Here is a 19,093-nt window from a genome sequence, read left to right as displayed (position 1 = left end):
CCCGCCTAATAATCTCCATCTGCAGGTGAAACTTCTTCTCCTGATGCTCTGTTGCAGCTGCCCACATCTAATTGCAAAGTGTTGGGCTTCGATATGCCTTTTGGAAGTTTGCCTTCAAATGCCTTAAACAATAACGATGGTAGGTAAAGGGCAGCTGCCACCCCTGCAAATTAAACATATTGTGCAATATGCCAGCATTTCTGTCTGATATAACACATATTTCCATGCGATCCTTAATAACGTGTTGCCTCAAGTAGTCCAAAAACATACCCCATGTACTAATGCTCTCATTAGCTGCAATTGCAAAAGCTAGAAGGCATATAGCTCCATTTGCATCCATTCCAACTGCAATTAGCAGCATTCTGTCGTATACTCCGTACACATGTGTTCCATCTATTGATATTACAGGCCAACAATGAGCAAAACCATCAATGTGTGGTTTGAATGCCCAAAACACAAACTCAAAAATATTACCGGGCACACCAGGCTTCGATTTGAGCTTCCATTCAACAGTACCAGGATTGAAGTATTGTAGAGCCGCCATGTATTTTGGCAACTTCTTAAAAGAGCCCTCCCAATTACCGTAGACTATCTTATGTGCATGCCTATGCCTAAGATACTCCTTCCGCCTACTAACGGTTTTGCGATATACTTACAGGACAACTATAATGCAATCTTTAATAGGGAACCTGAATAAGTTGAAATCAATATATAGCAACGAGGAACATCGTATTAACATCAAAATTAAAATAAACTTAGGCGAAGGGGATACCTTGGGCTTTTTCCAATGTCGCCAACTAACACACGAACAAACATATTAGTATCTAGATTGCAATGATCATCTTTGAGGTCACCTATATCACAAGTGTGTTTTGTGTAGAACATTGAAATAGTCCACATCTTTTCAGCAGTCTCCTTACCGCGAAGCATCCATTCGCAACCTTGATATTTTGGCTTGCAGACCAATCACCAAAGTTTTTGTGTGGAATCGTTAACTTTGAACTCCCTCATCGCCTGTATGCAATAAGTATTAACAACCCTTCGCAATGATTTTTTCGAGTTGAAAATCATGCCTTTTTCAATACGAGCCTTTTGTTTTACAAGATCCACTGGCTATTTTCACAAACTTTGCCGAATATGATCATCATCCCTAGTAAAGACAAAGGCATCTGGGCGATCTTGAAGATGATCAAGATAGGGATCTCATCAGAATGCCACTGAACCGGGGTCGACTCTTGCTATTAAAATTGACTTTGCGGCTGAACTGGGGTCGACTCTTGCTGTCGAAATTGGCTTTGCGGCTGAACCGGGGTCGACTCTTGCTGTTCAAATAGGTGCTGTGAATTCAGTTCTTCCTGCTGTGCCGAACTGTTCATCATGTCTTGCAACAGTTCTAGTTGATATTGAGGATTAGTTCCAGCCTGAACCTCATCGTCACTTTCTTCATCTTCACTTTCCTCCGCATTAGGTATTTCCTCACTATCACTCGATGATGTCACTATATAATTCGGATAATTCGGACTATCCATAGCAGGTCTTTGCCTATAATTTGGTGCAACCACGATATTCTCCCTACATAAGAAAGTAGTATTTTAACTACTACACATCAAATAATTCTATTGACGTTAAAAAAATAGACGTACCAATAGGAATCAACTGCACCGAAACTTGAGGAAGGACCATCGTTTTGAGTAATTGGATAGGCTGAGGATGTTCCAACCTGATTCATCCATCCCGATTGAGAGGACTGTCCGATGCGATCCATATCAGGTGTATAACCCTTAAAAAATATAATCAACATCATTAATAGCATTCAAGTCATAAATATATGCCACTACACTTAATAATAATAATAATAATAATAATAATAATAATAATAATAATAATAATAATAATAATGAATATTTACCACTGCCCATCAAATTGCTGACTTAAACTTTACAGAGGCATTTGACTCGTCAAAATGCCTTTATAAGTATTCACGTCAGGATAATTGTGTTCATAAGTAGGTTCCGTTTGAGTAACTTCAGCCTGAATTCTAGACGGGACTTCTCGATGAGGTCTATTTCGGGCTTCCCGAGGAGCCGCAGCCATGAATTCTAGACGGGGCTTGGGGACCTTCTCTACGTACATTTCAAGGACGTTTAAAGTTATGCATTCCATATAATCATAAGACGCCTTCAAATAATCCGACAAAGAACCATCGTCTTGAATGTACCACTGTCCATAACTAGTTACACCTTGCGGCGTAAATGACATTGGATATCTTTCAATTATATTTAAATCAAAATCACTCCTACTAACTTGTAATCTATTATACAAGGCTTGGAACAGTTTTGAGAATTTTAAGTTAAGTGGAAACTTAACACGATATTTTGGGGAAAAATTATAACGCAAATTATTTTTCTTGAATATAATTTCTCCGTCTCAGAATAAAGAAACTCTAATTTTTGGAACATCTTCCATTTTTTGACTAATTGAGGAGCAGTACAAAATGTAAAAGTTGGATGAAACTTAGAATTTTTTCTTTCATACAAAATCTGTATTAATAAGGTTTGAGGTTTGAATATTCAACAAACACATGCATGCAATTAGTGTGTCTTGCAGTGTTACATCAAATCAAATTAAGTACAGAGTGTTGCATAACACATGAATTAACCGCGTTATGTCAGTGTGGTGCTAGAATAGCGTAGTGAATTACTGCGTTATGTCAGAATAATGCAGTAATTTACTGTGCTATACATGTATAACGCAGTAAATTAGTGCGTTATTCTAACATAACACAGTAATTTACTGCGCTATATGACTGCGTTTTGTTGTCACCCTCAATTGTCATACAGAAAAATGTCATAATTCGAATCCAAAATTTCATGCAGCAAGTGTTATATAACGTAATTTGACCAATAACTATCAACCACACAAAATTCCACACAAAATTGAGTTACTATGTCATTTTTAACCTATTTGGAGATATTAGTCGTTTTACATCATTCTCTCCAGGAGACATATTCGACGCAATGAGTAGGATATGGGAATTGGGTGAAGATTTTGAATATTCGAACAACCCGAACGAGAGATACAACCAACGTTACAACAATATGATGACAAACGAGTGGAACTGGCGTGTTAGGAAGGCTGCAGCACTGGAACAAAACTTGAGGTCACTAGGGCTTAAACGCCCAAAAAGATGTGCTATGTCAATGCCTCGTGACACTCCACAAGATTTGAATTTTGCTCTTAACCACTTTCGCGAAGAGAATAATCGGATGAAAATACATTGCCTCAGGGTAGAATATGGTCAACATAGTTACGCCAGATTTAGATCCAAGTGGGATTGGACTGTGAGATGTCTGATGAAGATGATTCCCCATGATATTATTAATAGTTCTACTGTATTAAATAAAGTTGGTGGGGGTCATAGTCATGATCCCACGACCAATTGAGTTTGATTCCTATATAAAAAGCCTTTAGCTACTTATCATCTACTTAAAATTCAATACCTTTTACTACTTAGTATCTACTTAAAATTTAATGTCGAATAGTAGAAATATAGATTAGTCGGTATTTTTTTTCAGAGGATTCGAATAGCAGTGGTGATGACACTCAAATCATAGCAACTATTCCGGTGATTCCTCAACCGACAACAGTGAATTCGTGCTAGACGATTTCAAGCCTCACCTTTTAATAAAGCGTAATGACAATTTTCGAGAGCTGAAATATACAAATTCACGTGAATATTATTGTGGCTTACGTCGCGAATGGGCATATCGGTACGCCGAATCACAACGTCTTGTTCGTGACTTGCAAAATCTCAACGCTCAAATCCCAACAAGGTACTCAATAACCATGCCTCGAGTAGGTCCAAAAATTTGCGAGGCTGCCGTACAAACGATTAGAAAAGAGACCAACAGAATGCTAGCAAGACGTTGTAGATTTTACATGCTAAAGTTGGCCGAAGAACAAGCATCATCAACCGGTAGGGAATTAATATCTACAAAAAAAAGATGTCTTAAGAAACCCAAAATATTGTTCTGAGGACGATATTGAGGACTTCTATTCTGATGATGATTAAGAATATTGTGATTTTAGTTTTATGCTTAATTTATGATGATGTTGTTATTTTGAAGAATATTAGTATGTTTAGTTTTTCATCAACTCAAGGGCATGAATTGATGAATGTATTTTATGTTTTTTCTTTTTTTGATGATTCTATTTTTACTACTTTTGGTTTATTATTAATGAACAAGTTTAACCATTTTCATAAAGAACTTAAAGCAAATGACACCAAGTCTTCAAATAAAAATGGAGTTCGAGCACTTTTCAACCACTAAAATGGCAATCCGAAGTTTAGCTTATCCTTGATGTATTGAACTTACCTTATTAATCGCACAAAAATAAGTAGCGTTCTATATAAAATATTATAGTTTCGGGGTCCCGAAGCATGATTAATCTATAGTCAAATTACGTGAAAAAGTGTAAAGAAAGAGGAGTTAACCAAAAGAAGAAAAGGGGGGGGGGGGGGGGGGGCTTTAGCGCAGCAAATTAGTACGCTAAAGGAGTTAACGTCGCCATTATACTGCGTTAAAGGTAGTTTTGTCACCTTTTTTTTGTTGGGGTATTTTGGTTCAAAAGCACTTTTTTTGGGCCATTTTGGCTCTAGACTCTTGTTATTCCCTCTATTTTAGTAGGCGTTTGGCCATGAAAATAAAATATTATTCACTTTATTTGAAATTTTGAAGTTGGAGTTGAATATAGAGTTGTGTTTGGTTATAGTTTTTGCAAAACATATTTGATTGTTTGAATGTATTGAAAGTGAAAAAAGTGAAAACAACATTTTTGGTGTTTTTCAAATGAAGTTGTATTTGAAATTTTCATGGTCAAACATTAATTTTCAAATAAAGTGAAATAATTTTCCAGAAAAAAGTGAAAAATTCTCATGGTTGAACGGGTCCTTAATATATGTATCTGAATTTTTTTAAAATTTGTTTGAAAAAAATTAATTTTTATACTTATTAACTCTTTAATTCCAACATTTCATATGACATATTTAAAATTACGAGAAGTACATACTATTTATTTAGTTAAAGACCACAAATTTAAGAGTCTTCCTTATTTAAAGTTGTGTTTAGTTAAATTAAGACACATAAAACAAAATGAAAATGGATGATATCTTGATATACAAATTTCAAATTTTATTTATTTTCTTAAATTTCAACTCTAAATAGTACTCCTCCCCCGTTCTCAAAAGAATGGTACCCTTTTATTTCAATTTATGCAGCAAAATCAAGAATAAATACAAAGTTTAACAAAAAATGAAGATTTTAAAAATTTATGATCGTAAACATGTCATAATATTTGTCAAGGTATAACACTTTTAAATTTGTGGTCTTGAACGTTATATAATATTGATGTAGCTATAAAAACTTCTCAATATGAAGTTTAAATTAAACTATTTCTAAAGTTAGACAGTTTCCACATAAATTAGAATTAAGGAAGTATTAAACTACTTCCTCTGTTTAAAATTATCTATCGTGATTTCTAAAATTAGTTGTCTCAAATTATTTATCATTTTGAAAAGATCAAGATAAAATTAATTATTTGCTCCCCGTTTCATTCTTAGTAGTTATTGTTCTTCTAGACTACAAACATCTCAATTATGAGATGATATTATACAACAACAATAACAACATACGAGTGAAATCCCACAATGTGGGGTCTGGAGAGGGTAAAGTGTACACAAACCTTACCCTTACCTCGGAAGTGTTACATCTCACACTTTCAGAGCATGAGCATGCCACATATTTCACCGTATTAATGGAGTATCAGAGATGTCTCATGAAGTTCTGGAAGGTACTAGCCATGGGAAGTACGTAACAATGAAGTAAAGGATGAATTACGATCTCGTAAGTCGTAACCGGGAAGGACAACCTTGGAACCAAAGGACATTGCCATTATCAAGTATGACTAATTATAAATATCATGTATGGAGAGTCTCGGAAAATTCCGGGATCAAGAAAATCGATGAAAATAAGTTTGTCGAAAATTTGAAAAAAAGTTTCGCAGAATTTTGGATCGAATTTTGGACAGAATTTGGAGGGGTATATCTCCAGGTATAGTAGGAGTTTTAAGGTTTTTCCAAATCCTAAAATGAAGTTCGTCGAGTCTAGTTTTGCAACACAACAAACTGCTGGTCAAAACAACATCGGAGTAGGGAGTTATGACCATTTTAAGATAAAGACTCCAAGCTGCCAAATGGCTTCCGTGGGTCCCACTTGGGAAAGTTGGCGGGACCGATTTATGAGGGGTATAAAAAACCCTATCAACCCCATTTTTTTTAGCATTTTACATTCTCATGAGTCCTAGAAACTTCCTAACACATCCCCCAAATATTTATAGCCCATTAAATCAAGAATTTAACAAGATTACACCAAACTAGTCCATGAAAGGTGATTGTTCTTATTTCTACTTGATGTTGTGGTAAGTTTGGTCTTGAAAAAAGTTGGTGTGGCTGAATTTCTTCACGTATAAGGTATGTTCTTCATCCTATCTCTTATGTTGAGTTGATTTTGAAGGTTTAGCAAGTCTTAAAAGTGAAAATAGTTATGGAGGAAGTGTTGTGTTGTAGTTGTTGTGTTATGGATTGTTTTGAGCATGTTGTGGCCGTGTAGTTGGGCTGATTTATATGTATATGGATGGTATCTAATGTTGTTGGTGTGTTGATGAGATTATGCTCTTTGATTGGGAAGAAAAGAAGTGTATATTGTTGTTGTATGTTGAAAAATATCGTGTGGGATGTTTTATGGAATATTTTGGTGTTGATAATGACGTTATTGATATTAGGGTTGCTATTGTTGTTGTTTTATTGAGATTGTGATTTCGGGCTAGGGATATAAACAAAGGAGATGTTGCTCGAATTTCGGCAAATTCTAGAAAGATTTAATTTGAAGGATTAAGGTAAGCACATGAAGATGAGCCTAGCAATAGTATAACTTCTCTTGATTGTAGACTTGCGAGTTCGAGAAGTAGAAGTTGGGCGAATAGATAAGCTCCAAGGTATGTTAAGGCTTTCCCTTTATTTCATTTTGGCATGATCTTATGACATGAGCGAATAACGAGTAATCGAGTCTCCATATCATTCTACTCTTAGAAGTACTTGGAGTATCTCAGTTCTTGATGATCCTATACCCCTTGTTATGATTGTCCCTTCTGTTCATGGGTCCTGAGTTTTGTATTATGATAATGTTAGTTCATATTTATGCATTGCATTCATTTACATATATGCATATTGACCCATGACCAGAAGGCGTTATATACGCGTATATTATATGTATATGAGGTATGGGGAAAGGGAGAGGCGTTATATACGCATTACCAACTGATCAGCTGGTACACAGTGATGATGATTATGATGCCCGAAAGGGCTGTCCGAAGGGGCCTATATGATATATGGATCGGGTCGTACATTCTTCCGCACTATTATATGGGATATGGATCGAGTCGTACGTTCCTCGGCACTATGACCTATGCATATCATAAGCCCTCAGAGGCATTTTCAGTAAGAAGAGATATACAAATATGTTCAGATAGTAAGGCATATAGATGCATTCATACAGATATATTCAGATAGTCAGACATATAGATGCATTCAGTCAGCCAGTTTAGCTTATGATTTTCAGATTTTATTCATGACTCCTATGTGTATGTTACTCTTCTGCCTTACATACTCGGTACATTTTCCGTACTGACTCCCCTATTGTTCGCGGGGGGAGGGGGGCCTGCGTTTATGCCCGCAGGTTCAGATAGCCAGGAAGACAGATTGCATCCTTAGGCTGCTTCTTCAGCTTGACAGTGGAGCACTCCTCTCTTGCCGGAGTTGCCGTCTAGACCTGGTATATGTTTTGGTTGTTTGTGGGTAGGGCAGGGGCCCTGTCCCGTCCGCAGCATGTCCAGTATGTCAGTAGAGGCTCATAGACACTTATATTCAGTCAGACAGTATGGCACGCTCAACACTTGTTTGGTTGTATAGTTTTATTGGGTAGCCTTGTCGGCTTGTACCCCAGTTCAGTTTACTGATGCATGTGTGTATATACCTTTCGAGGGCGGTTACCCTCCAGTTTATAATACCTATAAGTTAGCAGATTGTGTTGTGAGTGCCCTCAGGTGGCCCAGAATGAGCATGAGCAGGTATGTTATGTATGTATTGTGGCATTTAGGAGGTCAGCTTCTGGGTGTCCGTCATAGCCCTCCGGTTGGGCTGTGACAGGAAGGTAGCGAGATTGTTTCCGAAAGACCCTCGGCTCAAGAGAAAGCATGGCAAAAAAGATTAGATAAGGACAAACAATTTTAAGCAGTATAAAAATGAAAATAACAAAAGCGAAAAAGCCATGATAAAGCAATCTGAAAAAGGAGCAGTAGCTACCACAAATAAATAAAATAATCGAAGTACAAGAAATAATAGATAGTTGCTGAAATCAAAGGACAAAAAACCATAGAGCAAAACTGCGACTACTAGTATGAAAGGATAAGCGGGATCACATACTATGACCTTCTACCCTAATTTGAATCATCCATAACTTCCTATCTAAGGTCAAGTCCTCGGTAAGCTGAAACTGCGCCATATCCTGTCTAATTTCCTCTCCGCAATATTTATTCAGCCTACCTCTACCTCTCCTGAAACTGTCTATAGCCAACCTCTCACAGCTTCGCACTGAGGCATCAGTGTCTCTCCTCTTCAGATGCGTAAATCATCTCAGTCTCACTTCACGCATCTTGTCCTCTATTGAGGCCACTCCCACCTTATCTAAGATATCTTCATTCCTAATCCTAAGTATCCTAGTGTTCTACACATCCATCGCAACACTTACTTCTGCAACTTTCATCTTTTGAACGTGAGAATTCTTGATTGTCTAACACTCCACCCCATATATCAAGTCAGTCTATGAGGTGAGGTGATATTATGATTGTTAAAATACAATAAATAGTAAAATACTAGTTAAAATCCATCCCCTAATGAATGTTTTTCTTAGACGACGTGAACACGACAAATAATTTAAGATAGGATGGAATATTTGAGAAGTGAAACTGTTTTGCTGTTTTTTTTTCAAAAAAAAAAAAATCTAATTACAATTTACAACTTTTAATATTTTTTTTAATCCTATATGGATATGGGCTAGTAATACCCCCACACAAAAAGAAAGGAAAAGGAAGAAAGTAATGGGGGTACAACAGAACACGCAACCTATGTATGTCGCAAGCAAAGAGTACAGAGACACACAACACCTCTTTTCTCTCTTGATTACCTGCAACACTCTTCCCATTATTCAAAGTCGCGTCTTTCACCTTTCCCTCTTTACCGTAAGTCCTTTCTCCTCCTTTTTATTATTATTATTATTATTAGTAATAGTAATAATTATTGCGCTCTCTCTCTATATATATATTACCAAAGTTAATAGTAATTTGTTTGCTCAATTTCTATCCATTCTTGAGGTACTTCACATCGTTTTAACTCATGATCTAACCCATGTATTTCTTTCCATCTACTTTTTTTTTTTTTTTTTTTTTGTTTGTTCTTGAATTGGGTGTTGAAATTTTGTTTTGGGTTGGGTAATTTTTCATTCCCTTTTTATGAAATTCAATATTTTTTTACATACAAAGAACAGTGGATCCGTAGCTAAGGACTAGATCCGCATCTTTAGGCGTGTTTTATCATACTCATGGAAAGAATGGAGGAAAAAGAGGAGAATATAAAGCTGGAAAGAGAAGTAGACTCACATAGCTGGCCCCAATTAGTGTAGTAAGGTGTGCATTAAGTTGATCTCTTGTATAATGCCTAGCACTTATCTGTATCTCTTTACTTGTATTTGGTTCTTGACATGAGATGTATTGCCTATGTGGTTAGGTTTTCCATTCCTTTCACACCGTTTATACATTACTTGTTTTTTTGTCTTCAATTTTTTCCATCTGTTTTCCTTCTCTCTGGCACTGATTTATAGAAAACATTTGTGCCTTTAGAAGTTATATTCTGGTCTAACGGGGCCAAAGCTAGGTTGGTGTACCAAAAGGGAGAGGGGAGAAAGTAAAGGGGATGAAATGAGGACAGAAAGAAAGAGATATTACAGTGAGAGAAAGAAGAGAAGAATATGAGTGAAATATAGGGAGAGAAGATAGATCCAATTCACATCAAACATAGTATGAAAAGGTTGAATTTATTGTGAAAGGAACTTTGGATAGTTAGAATTCCCAATACACTTAAAACTTATCTCTGAAGTCTGATAAGAAAGATAGTTATCACGTCAATTTCATCACAAGACAAGACTTAAATCAAACCAATTCAAAGAACAGAATGATAAAGGGGTAGTAATAACTAATCTAAAAATAGCTAAGCGTAATGTCATAAATGATGAATATTACTAGTTGGTAAAAGGTCTTGTCTTCAATCAGATATACAGTTCCATTTTTCTCTACTTATCCCCTCTTTAGCTCCCTTCTCCATCTCGCATTTCTCTCTTATTTTTCTGTCCTATTCTTCTTTCTCTGTCTACTTCTCATCCTTGTCTCTTTCTTCCCCTTCTCATAAATAGAGACAATTTCATGTGGTTTTAACTCATGTATTTTCACTTGAGATGCTTTCTGCATTTTTAATCAAACTTGACTACTTGAGGGAACTTTGGAACTAGAAACTATAGGAGAAACATGTAATATCTATTGCTGGGGAGATGGTCTGCCACCCATTTCTGTCATCATCCGAATACTGAGATCCCAGATAAATTGTCAAGAATGTCTGTTTAACTGGTTCTTTTCACCTCACAATGGTGATCTGTTCATTTCGCTTTTAAAAACTGATACATTTATTTTTTGCTATCATAGTTAAGGGAAATTCTATGGGTGCTGTTCTCTGAAGTTTGAACTTTTGTGCACTTTTCAATTGGTAATTTCTATTACCAAATATCCGTATGAAGGTAGAGCCTATAAGTCTGGTCAGCGTAATTAAAAGATTTGTTAGTTATAGATTGACATATTGTAACATTAGGGCATATTTTTTTGCAGTGACAAAGACTTAGCATCTTTGCGCGTGTCCCATCCTCTTCTCCAACCTTTTTGACAAAGGTCAAAGATATTATTCCCAACTCTCATGGAGGTTAAGCTATGGAATGATAAGCGGGAAAGGGAAATGTATGAGAACTTTGCGGAGCTCTTTGCTATAATAAAGGCAACCGAAAAGCTCGAGAAGGCTTATGTTCGCGACATCATTTCAGCTACTGAATATGAAACTGAATGCCAGAAGTTGATTGCTCATTTCAAGACCTTATCTTCCACTTTGAAAGATACCGTACCTAGCATTGAGCGATTCCATGATACCTACAAAATGGATTGCCCTGCTGCCCTAAACCGGCTCGTGACCTCTGGGGTGCCTGCCACTGTGGAGCACCGTGCTGCCGCTGCCACATCAGCTGCATCATCAGCTTCTGTTGTGGCTGAGTGTGTGCAGAACTTCATCACTGCCATGGACTCTTTGAAGCTGAACATGTTCGCTGTTGACCAGGTCCATCCCCTGTTGTCAGACCTATCATCTTCCCTTAATAAACTTTTAATTCTGCCAGCTGATTTTGAGGGGAAGACAAAGGTGAGAGAGTGGCTCTCAAGGCTATCAAAAATGGGAGCTGCAGATGAGTTGACAGAGCAGCAGGCCCGTCAACTACACTTTGATCTTGAATCATCATACAATTCTTTCGTGGCTGCACTGCCCACTGCTGGAACGTAATTGCTTATTTCAGGTGATATGTTTGTACATATGTGGCTGCATTCTTGTTTTCTCTACCAAGTTTATACTACATATGATGCTTTATTTGGTTGAAGTGCTGGTTGATGAAGATTCGGAAAAGAGTCGTGTAATTTGTGGGACTGTTGTCTGGTTGTTCCATTTTATTCAACATGAACTCATCCCCAACAACATTTTTATTCGGTTTGCGTACTTCTCTTTTGTTACATTAAAAAATTGAGCTTTTGTAAATAAAGTGGGAGTTTTGATGTAAAACTAAGCTCCTTGGAATTAACTTATCAAGTAATATTGCATTTATTATGTGGTATCTTTGACTTCCCTATATGCTTTGTTTAAGGGAGTGTCAGGATTCATGATGATGGTGTCATTGTTTTTGCTAATATTCTTAAAAACAGCGTCCTGGGAAATGGCTAAACTGAAAGATCTGGTGCTTCAGGTTGAGTCATCTTTTGTGCAGCGTTTTAACTCACGGCTGATTAAGCATCTTTTGTGATGCGAAAACTTGCTATGTGTTATGTGGTTCAGCTGCCTAGAACTTTTAAGTTTGAAGTATTTTGACATGAGAACCTGGAAATTTCATTTATCAGCGTTAGTATGTGGATAGTACATCCCTGGGTTTCCCTTTGTTCCTTTTATCTACTTCTAGAGTATGGTTGGAGTATTTGCACAAATAGGATCATTTGTGGGACGATATTTAACTTTTGCCCCCGTTTTAAAAAGCTTTTCAAATATATGCCCTGCAGCAGAACTTCTCCTTCTTCCTTCCTCCTGCTCCTTCCTGATGTGATTTAGCTAAAACTTTACTCTATTTTAAGTGAGAGTTTGCTGTATATCTGCTTGGTTCTCGTTTCTTACTCGTCGCTCCATTTTCTTTTGGTTCTTTATGTCTCTGTTGTGGCTGCATAGTTGTATCTTATGTATCTAGAAAACATGCAAATGCGATTGTAAAAGCATTTGAAATCGAGACATTTTGCTTTGTGTATCAGTTTAATTTCTATGTTTCATAAATTCTGACTTGAATATAAAAGAATTTAACTAGATATTTGAACTGCTGAACGACCCAAGTTTTGCCAATCCAATTTTACAAGATAGTCTTATAAAACTTGCGAACAATTAAACAACATAGATAAGTTTTGTCAATTCGACAAGACTTGTGAACAATTTGAACGACACAAGTTAGTTTTGCAGCAAGTTTTACTCATTGGACAGAACTTATGAACAATTTGTGTCAAAGTTATGCCCCGCTCAGCATAACTTGTGAACAATGCAAGTTTTGTTAGTCCAACAACACCATTATACCAAAGTTATGAATAATTTAACATGATTGTAGAATGAAGATTGTATTAAAGTTACGCCCCGCCAGACCTAACTTGTGAAAGCATAAGTTTTCATTCTTTCGGGTGTGTAGCATTGAGGTTATTTTTGCACAAATTTCTTAAATAAGGACAAAATTTAAACGACGGCCTCATATGATCCAATTTGTGCAAATCACCCGCCACCATGAAGTTTCACTGGGGATCCAGTTCCTTGTCAACATCACCTATCCACTCCGATCTCTATTCATTGATTTGTTTGGATGTTATCAACCTTACGTCCTTACCTTAGCATTAGTAATAAAATCACACTGGTGGGTTGGCCTATCCATCTTATGGCCGTCCATACAGACTCTAGCCCATGAAACTATAGGAACTGAAATACTTGTTTTAGCGTCCAAAGATAGGCCCGTCTCTGCAGCCCTTTAAAGGCTGGTCAAATTTTGAGTGATCCATGCCCGTAAATCAGCTATGCGATAAGAGCACTTGCAAAGCTTCTTTGTAGATTGATTCTACATCAGTTAGCAGCTTCAGTCCTTTTCTAAATTTCCCCTGCACGGCCATAGAAATACTCTCTAACTAGGCTAAAAGACTTCTAGGAAGCAGTGGACCTAATTTAAATGTAACAACTACTAAGTCTCTGTACCAACTAGTAGTTGATATTGCATGCCTATATGAATTCTTTGTTTCGTTTGCCTTCTATTCTTAGTTAAGTTTGCATTGACTTCAAAAGAATCTAAGTATGTCTTTTGAGATAACTTTCCTCCATGTGATTTAACACATTCAACTAGTGTCGCACCTATGCAATATTATTGCAGGTGGAGGCTATGTAGGACATGGCAAGCCTCTTTAGATGATATTTTTCACGTAATTCTCTATACTTACTCTTTCTGTTGGATGTGGTTGTTCCAAGTTTTCAATCATATCCATCTTAGACCATACTTCTAAGGTCATCTTTTGGGTGTATTTGGTCTCAGAGACCCAACATTCAGTCACATATAACAATGCTGATTTAATTTTATGGCAGTTCTCGTCTTTGATTTACTTTTTTAGGTTCATTGCACTCTCGATTTAGACATCCTATTTTAATTTTATACGTTACATCTCCAACCAACTATCATGTCATCTCATGGCAGATTGAGGCTACATTTATATATTATCTTCATTTAGGCGCCACAATCTCGTCCAATCTCACGTCGCATTCATTCTTATTTTGGGGACAAAACTTGAAATGCATTTGTTCCGTCTTACTTATCAAACTATTACTCTCTAGAGTGTTTTCAACATACTGTTTTAACTTTTGGTGATTGACTTCCTTGCTATTAGTTCATTAATTTAACATAATAATAATAAATGACATGTATAATGGAACATAATCTTGTATAATATTGGTTAATTCATCCATAATTAAGATAACATATTAGGGATAATATATTAGAGATGTGGGGGACTGAAGCCCCTCAATCTGATTATGTTGCTATCCGCATATTCCTATATTTACCAGCATCCAACATCCAACATCCAACATCCAACATCCAATATTAGTTTTTCTTTTTATATTCGTGTCCACTAATTCAAGAGAGCTTCATTCTTTTGGTTCTTTAGCAACTTATGGCATATACATTTCCAATCACTAACTTATAATGAGATTGTTAATTTGGAAATGAGTGGCTTCTTCCTGCCAAAAAAGGTGTTTCCTTCGTAAGATGTCACTATTATTGGTTTTCCAAAGCTGTCCAGATTAAAAACAGTTCTCCGACAAGATTCAACCTCTTGAGGAAGTTAAATTTCTCAGTTCAGGATTAGATCTGGAGATTAAAGGCCTTTACGTCCTCACTTGACGGGTTACACGCTACCACATGTTAAAATACATTAATAGTGTTAGGTTAGCACGGTTAAGGATATCAGCTGAAGTATTAATTATACCGCCTTGTATATCAACTACATAATGGTTGAAATTGAAACAATATAGGTTAAAAGCTATAGTGCTGGTACCTAAAGCAGTAAATCAGATACCTACTACAGGCTAAGCAGCTAGGAAGAAATGTCATGGACGAGAGTTATTGAAACTAGTTAGGATGTTATAATTTTCTTCCTCTTGACCGAATTTGTAACCTTCATAGCAGATTCATATTTGTAATTTCCCTAATCAAACTAAAAATTACTAAGGAACCATGCACAACACTAAATAGGGAGCCGCCGAATACACCAGCTACACCTAACATGTGAAATAAACACACGCAATCATGAAATTGAATGTAGTTATCTATGCGTAAATAAGTTAAATTCTTTAAATATATCTACTGGTAAAGCAAAGCAGTCACAGAGAGTAGTGCTGCATCTGTCCCAACTTTCATTTGAACTTAATAACTGAAGCACAGTGGCCTGAGCCACCTTCCTTCCACCATGTTAAATTTTTCCTGTGCCTCCTCAGGACCACAGAAAATACGGAGATAACTCTTAAGAGGAGGAGATGAACCAAAACAAGTGAAACTAATGGTACTATAAAAAGTGGGAAGTAATTTAATTGTATCAGCAAAAGACCAGCTGCTAGCTTTTACTTCTTCTGGTGATTAAGTACTCTGCGTAGCGTCGATTAATGCATTTGTACGCAATGTGTCTTAAGGCATTCTGGTGAACTGTTCCCTTTCTCTGGCTACTGATTAGCACAAAAAGACAATACAGGGTCACAGTACTGTTTACCTTTAATTTCTTCCGGCAACTTTTTAGATGTTCTGGTTACATCATTTCTTCCTCAAATTTAATAGCTGATGATTAACAACCATCCATTTTCAAATGTGCTGCTCGCTTCATTATATTCTATACCGGAAAAGGCTCATAAATACCCTTAACCTATTGAAAAAGGCTCATAAATACCCTCCTTCCACCTTTTGGTCTAAAAATACCCTTACATCCACCTTTTAGGTCTAAAAATACCCTTAAGGTTTGTTTTTTGGCTCAAATATACCCCTCAAACTAACAAGTTAAAATTAACTCTTTTAAAAAGCCAAATGGCATTTTGTAATTGGTCAATAATAAAATTCCGTAATTTTAAAAAAAAATTCCAATAATAAAATTCCGTAATTTACATATTTTTTTTTAAAAAAATTGTGTGGAAACTTAAAAATTAAAATTTTTTAACGAATTAAAAATTAAAAATTTAAAAATATGAACGAAACTATTTTTTTTTTTTTTTGCATTTCGTGAATTAATCAACGAAATATGTTTTTTTTTTTGCATTTCGTGAATAAAAAAACGAAATAGGAAATTATATTTTTTTTTTGCATTTCGTGTATTAAAAAATGAAATAGGATAAAAAAAAAATATTTTCGTTCATATAAAAACGAAATTGGAAAATTGGACAAAATATATTTTCCAATTTCGTTTTTAACAAAATTAATTTTTTTTTAATCCTATTTCGTTTTTTAATACAAGAAATGCAAAAAAAAAATTATAATTTCCTATTTCGTTTTTTTATTCACGAAATGCAAAAAAAAAAAAAAAAAAAAAAAAAAAAACATATTTCGTTGATTAATTCACGAAATGCAAAAAAAAAAAATCAGTTTTGTTCATATTTTTTAATTTTTAAATTAAATAATATATGTGTCCAATCACAAAATGCCATTTGGCTTTTTAAAAGAGTTAATTTTAACTTTGTTAGTTTGAGGGGTATATTTGAGCCAAAAACAAACTTTAAGGGTATTTTTAGACCAAAAGGTGGAAGGAGGGTATTTATGAGCCTTTTTCAATAGGTTAAGGATATTTATGAGTCTTTTCCGTATTCTATACAGAGGTGTAGTTTTGGCTGGTCACAGAGTTTAATTAAGAAAAAAAAAGTACTTTTGACACAGTGTATACCAAAACTATTCTTAAAACTTGTTGCCTTTAATATGGAGTATGCTATTTCTATTGATATAAAAACATGCCATTAAAGGCAAAACGGAAAGTTTCATGCTAAAGAGTTATATATAGTAGTGCTTGACTGGTCACGTAGTTTGAAAGAATAGCTTTTGATACATACCAAAATATTCTAATTCCGTGGCGTCTTTAATATGTTTTGACATTTCTATGGCTATATTTTTAAAGGTGAAACGGAAAGTTCAAAGTTAAATATTTTTCAAATATAAAATAATGTCATTCTTTTAATAACAACAAAAAGAGTGTCATACAAATGTGAACATATTGTGCATTTAAAACGATTGTAATTAATACTCTATTATACTATGTACCAAGTAGAAATGGTCCATGTTTTAGCATCAAAAGCTTTGCTAGCTACTTATGTAATGTGAAAATCTAACTATAAGTACGAATAGTACAATGTTTATGGATCGGCGTACTGCACTTTTACGATCAAAGTTGAAATGGTCCATGTTTTGGCATCAAAACTATGTTGCTTTCTACCTTTCGTCATGTATGTACGAATAGTACAATGTTTATTAGTACTACATTTTAGTTAGGTTTGGAGTACTTAATATTGTGCCTGGTTGGAAAGGACAGGAATAAAAGGCAAAAGATTTGGAGCTGATCTGTTCTCTGAGCTAATTGCTTTGCAGTTAAATCAATGTTAGAGGAAAATCATGTCTGAGTTATAGCATTAAATTAATTAACGTTATGGTTGTGCAGTTACAAAAGTTTCTTCCTACGGTAATGGTATTATGCCACGTGATACTTTATGAATTTAAGTTATACACTGATAGTGTAACTTAGAAAATAGATCGATACATGCTATAACTTGTTAAATATTACTATGTGTAAAATATCATTATACTATATATCGAAATATATAATTTAAAGTTGTTCAAATAGTTTGTAAACTACCAAAGAGAAACGATTTTAACAGAAAAATCCACCTATCATGTTTCTGCAAGCATAAGAGCATTTTTCCTTATGGTCGGTGAAAATCACGTGTTAGTTTGTTATGATTAAGTTCACGTTTAAAAAAAAAAAAGGATGAGGCTAGGGCAAAATCTATATTGGTACTCTCCCGTTCACTTTTACTTATCCAGTTTGGACTTACGCATCCTTTAAAAAATAATGATTAACATGGATATTTTACCACAGTACCCATTTTGATTGATGTTTATTCTTAGGTCTTGGAAAATGATTTAGAAAATAAGTAATTAATGCTAACAAGGGTAAATAAAACATGATTTTTTTTTATCTTGAATGATAAAAGTAACAAGTAAAAGTGAAAATATATTTTTGATATAGTGGATAAGTAAAAGTAAACGGAGAATGTATATGATGGCTAAGCATGAGATTGATTTTTTTTCTTTTCTCGGACATAATAGAGGTTTACGCATTCTAACCTTCAGTTGCATGATATTCAAGTGCTTTTCCTTTTCCTTTTCCTTTTAAGATGCATTAAGCGAAGGTGCATGGGAAATTATATAAGTATTTTATCAAATACTGTTTGTGTTTATTTTTATTTGTTCAATTTCAATTTTGCACGTTCTTTAAGAAACAATAATTGATTAAGGTATTTTATCAGTCTTAGGTCTTGGAAAATAATTCGAGGAATCAACTATGTTGTTCAGACTCTTTAAAAATGTCGATGGGTGCGTGTCAGATCCTCCAGAAATAGTGTATGACAATATTTTTGGAGAGTTTGAGTAACATAGGGAATAAGTAATTAATACTAAGAGCCCGTTTGGATGGGCTTAAAAAAAGCAGCTTATAAGCAAAAAAAAAAATAAGTTGGGGTAGGCCAACTTATTTTTTTTGGAGCCAAACGGGCAACTTATTTTTTTGGGCTTATTTTAAGCACAAAATGACTTATAAGCTGGCCAGCCAAATACTCAAAAAAGTTGAAAACAGCTTATAAGCTAAGCCAAACGGGCTCTAAGTGTAAAACATAAAAAAAAATGTGACTCTTGATATGTTAAAAGTGATAAATAGAAGTGAATATATTTGTTTGATATAATGGACAAATAAAAGTGAACGACGAGGTGTTTGATATTTACAGCAAACCAACGTAATTGCATTTAGTGCACAGTGCACA

The 19,093-nt window shown here is 35.2% G+C and overlaps 2 protein-coding genes across 5 annotated transcripts; one reads left to right on the top strand and one right to left on the bottom strand.

The window, feature by feature from the left end:
- Positions 1-676: 676 nt before the first annotated feature.
- Positions 677-10,379, bottom strand: LOC132621784 (uncharacterized). The gene is made up of 3 exons (XM_060336187.1): positions 9,772-10,379; positions 1,644-1,780; positions 677-1,572 (listed from the first exon to the last, which is right to left on the bottom strand). Exons 2-3 carry the CDS (start codon positions 1,763-1,765, stop codon positions 1,242-1,244), a joined length of 453 nt encoding a protein of 150 aa, XP_060192170.1. The 5' UTR covers positions 1,766-1,780; positions 9,772-10,379; the 3' UTR covers positions 677-1,241.
- Positions 9,196-12,086, top strand: LOC132621782 (vacuolar protein sorting-associated protein 28 homolog 2). Of its 4 annotated transcripts, XM_060336184.1 has the most exons (3): positions 9,196-9,354; positions 10,867-10,958; positions 11,047-12,086. In XM_060336184.1, exon 3 carries the CDS (start codon positions 11,132-11,134, stop codon positions 11,759-11,761), a length of 630 nt encoding a protein of 209 aa, XP_060192167.1. In that variant the 5' UTR covers positions 9,196-9,354; positions 10,867-10,958; positions 11,047-11,131; the 3' UTR covers positions 11,762-12,086. The 4 variants fall into 4 exon arrangements, with proteins under 4 accessions (XP_060192167.1, XP_060192166.1, XP_060192168.1 ...); XM_060336183.1 differs by lacking the exon at positions 10,867-10,958; XM_060336185.1 differs by lacking the exons at positions 9,196-9,354; positions 10,867-10,958 and adding an exon at positions 9,422-9,486.
- The last annotated feature ends 7,007 nt before the right edge of the window (positions 12,087-19,093 follow it).

Source organism: Lycium barbarum, chromosome 12 (assembly GCF_019175385.1).
Source record: "Lycium barbarum isolate Lr01 chromosome 12, ASM1917538v2, whole genome shotgun sequence".
Classification (NCBI taxonomy): Eukaryota; Viridiplantae; Streptophyta; class Magnoliopsida; order Solanales; family Solanaceae; genus Lycium; species Lycium barbarum.
Note: the sequence above shows the minus strand (reverse complement) of the source record. Positions and strands in the feature narration are given on the sequence as shown.

Excerpts from the sequence above, each read along its gene's own strand:
- LOC132621784 (XM_060336187.1), bottom strand. The coding sequence starts at position 1,765 with ATGGATCGCATCGGACAGTCCTCTCAATCGGGATGGATGAATCAGGTT. Across the intron at positions 1,573-1,643 it reads GGTGCAGTTGATTCCTATTG|GGAGAATATCGTGGTTGCAC; the intron begins GTACGTCTATTT and ends TTTCTTATGTAG.
- LOC132621782 (XM_060336183.1), top strand. The coding sequence starts at position 11,132 with ATGGAGGTTAAGCTATGGAATGATAAGCGGGAAAGGGAAATGTATGAG.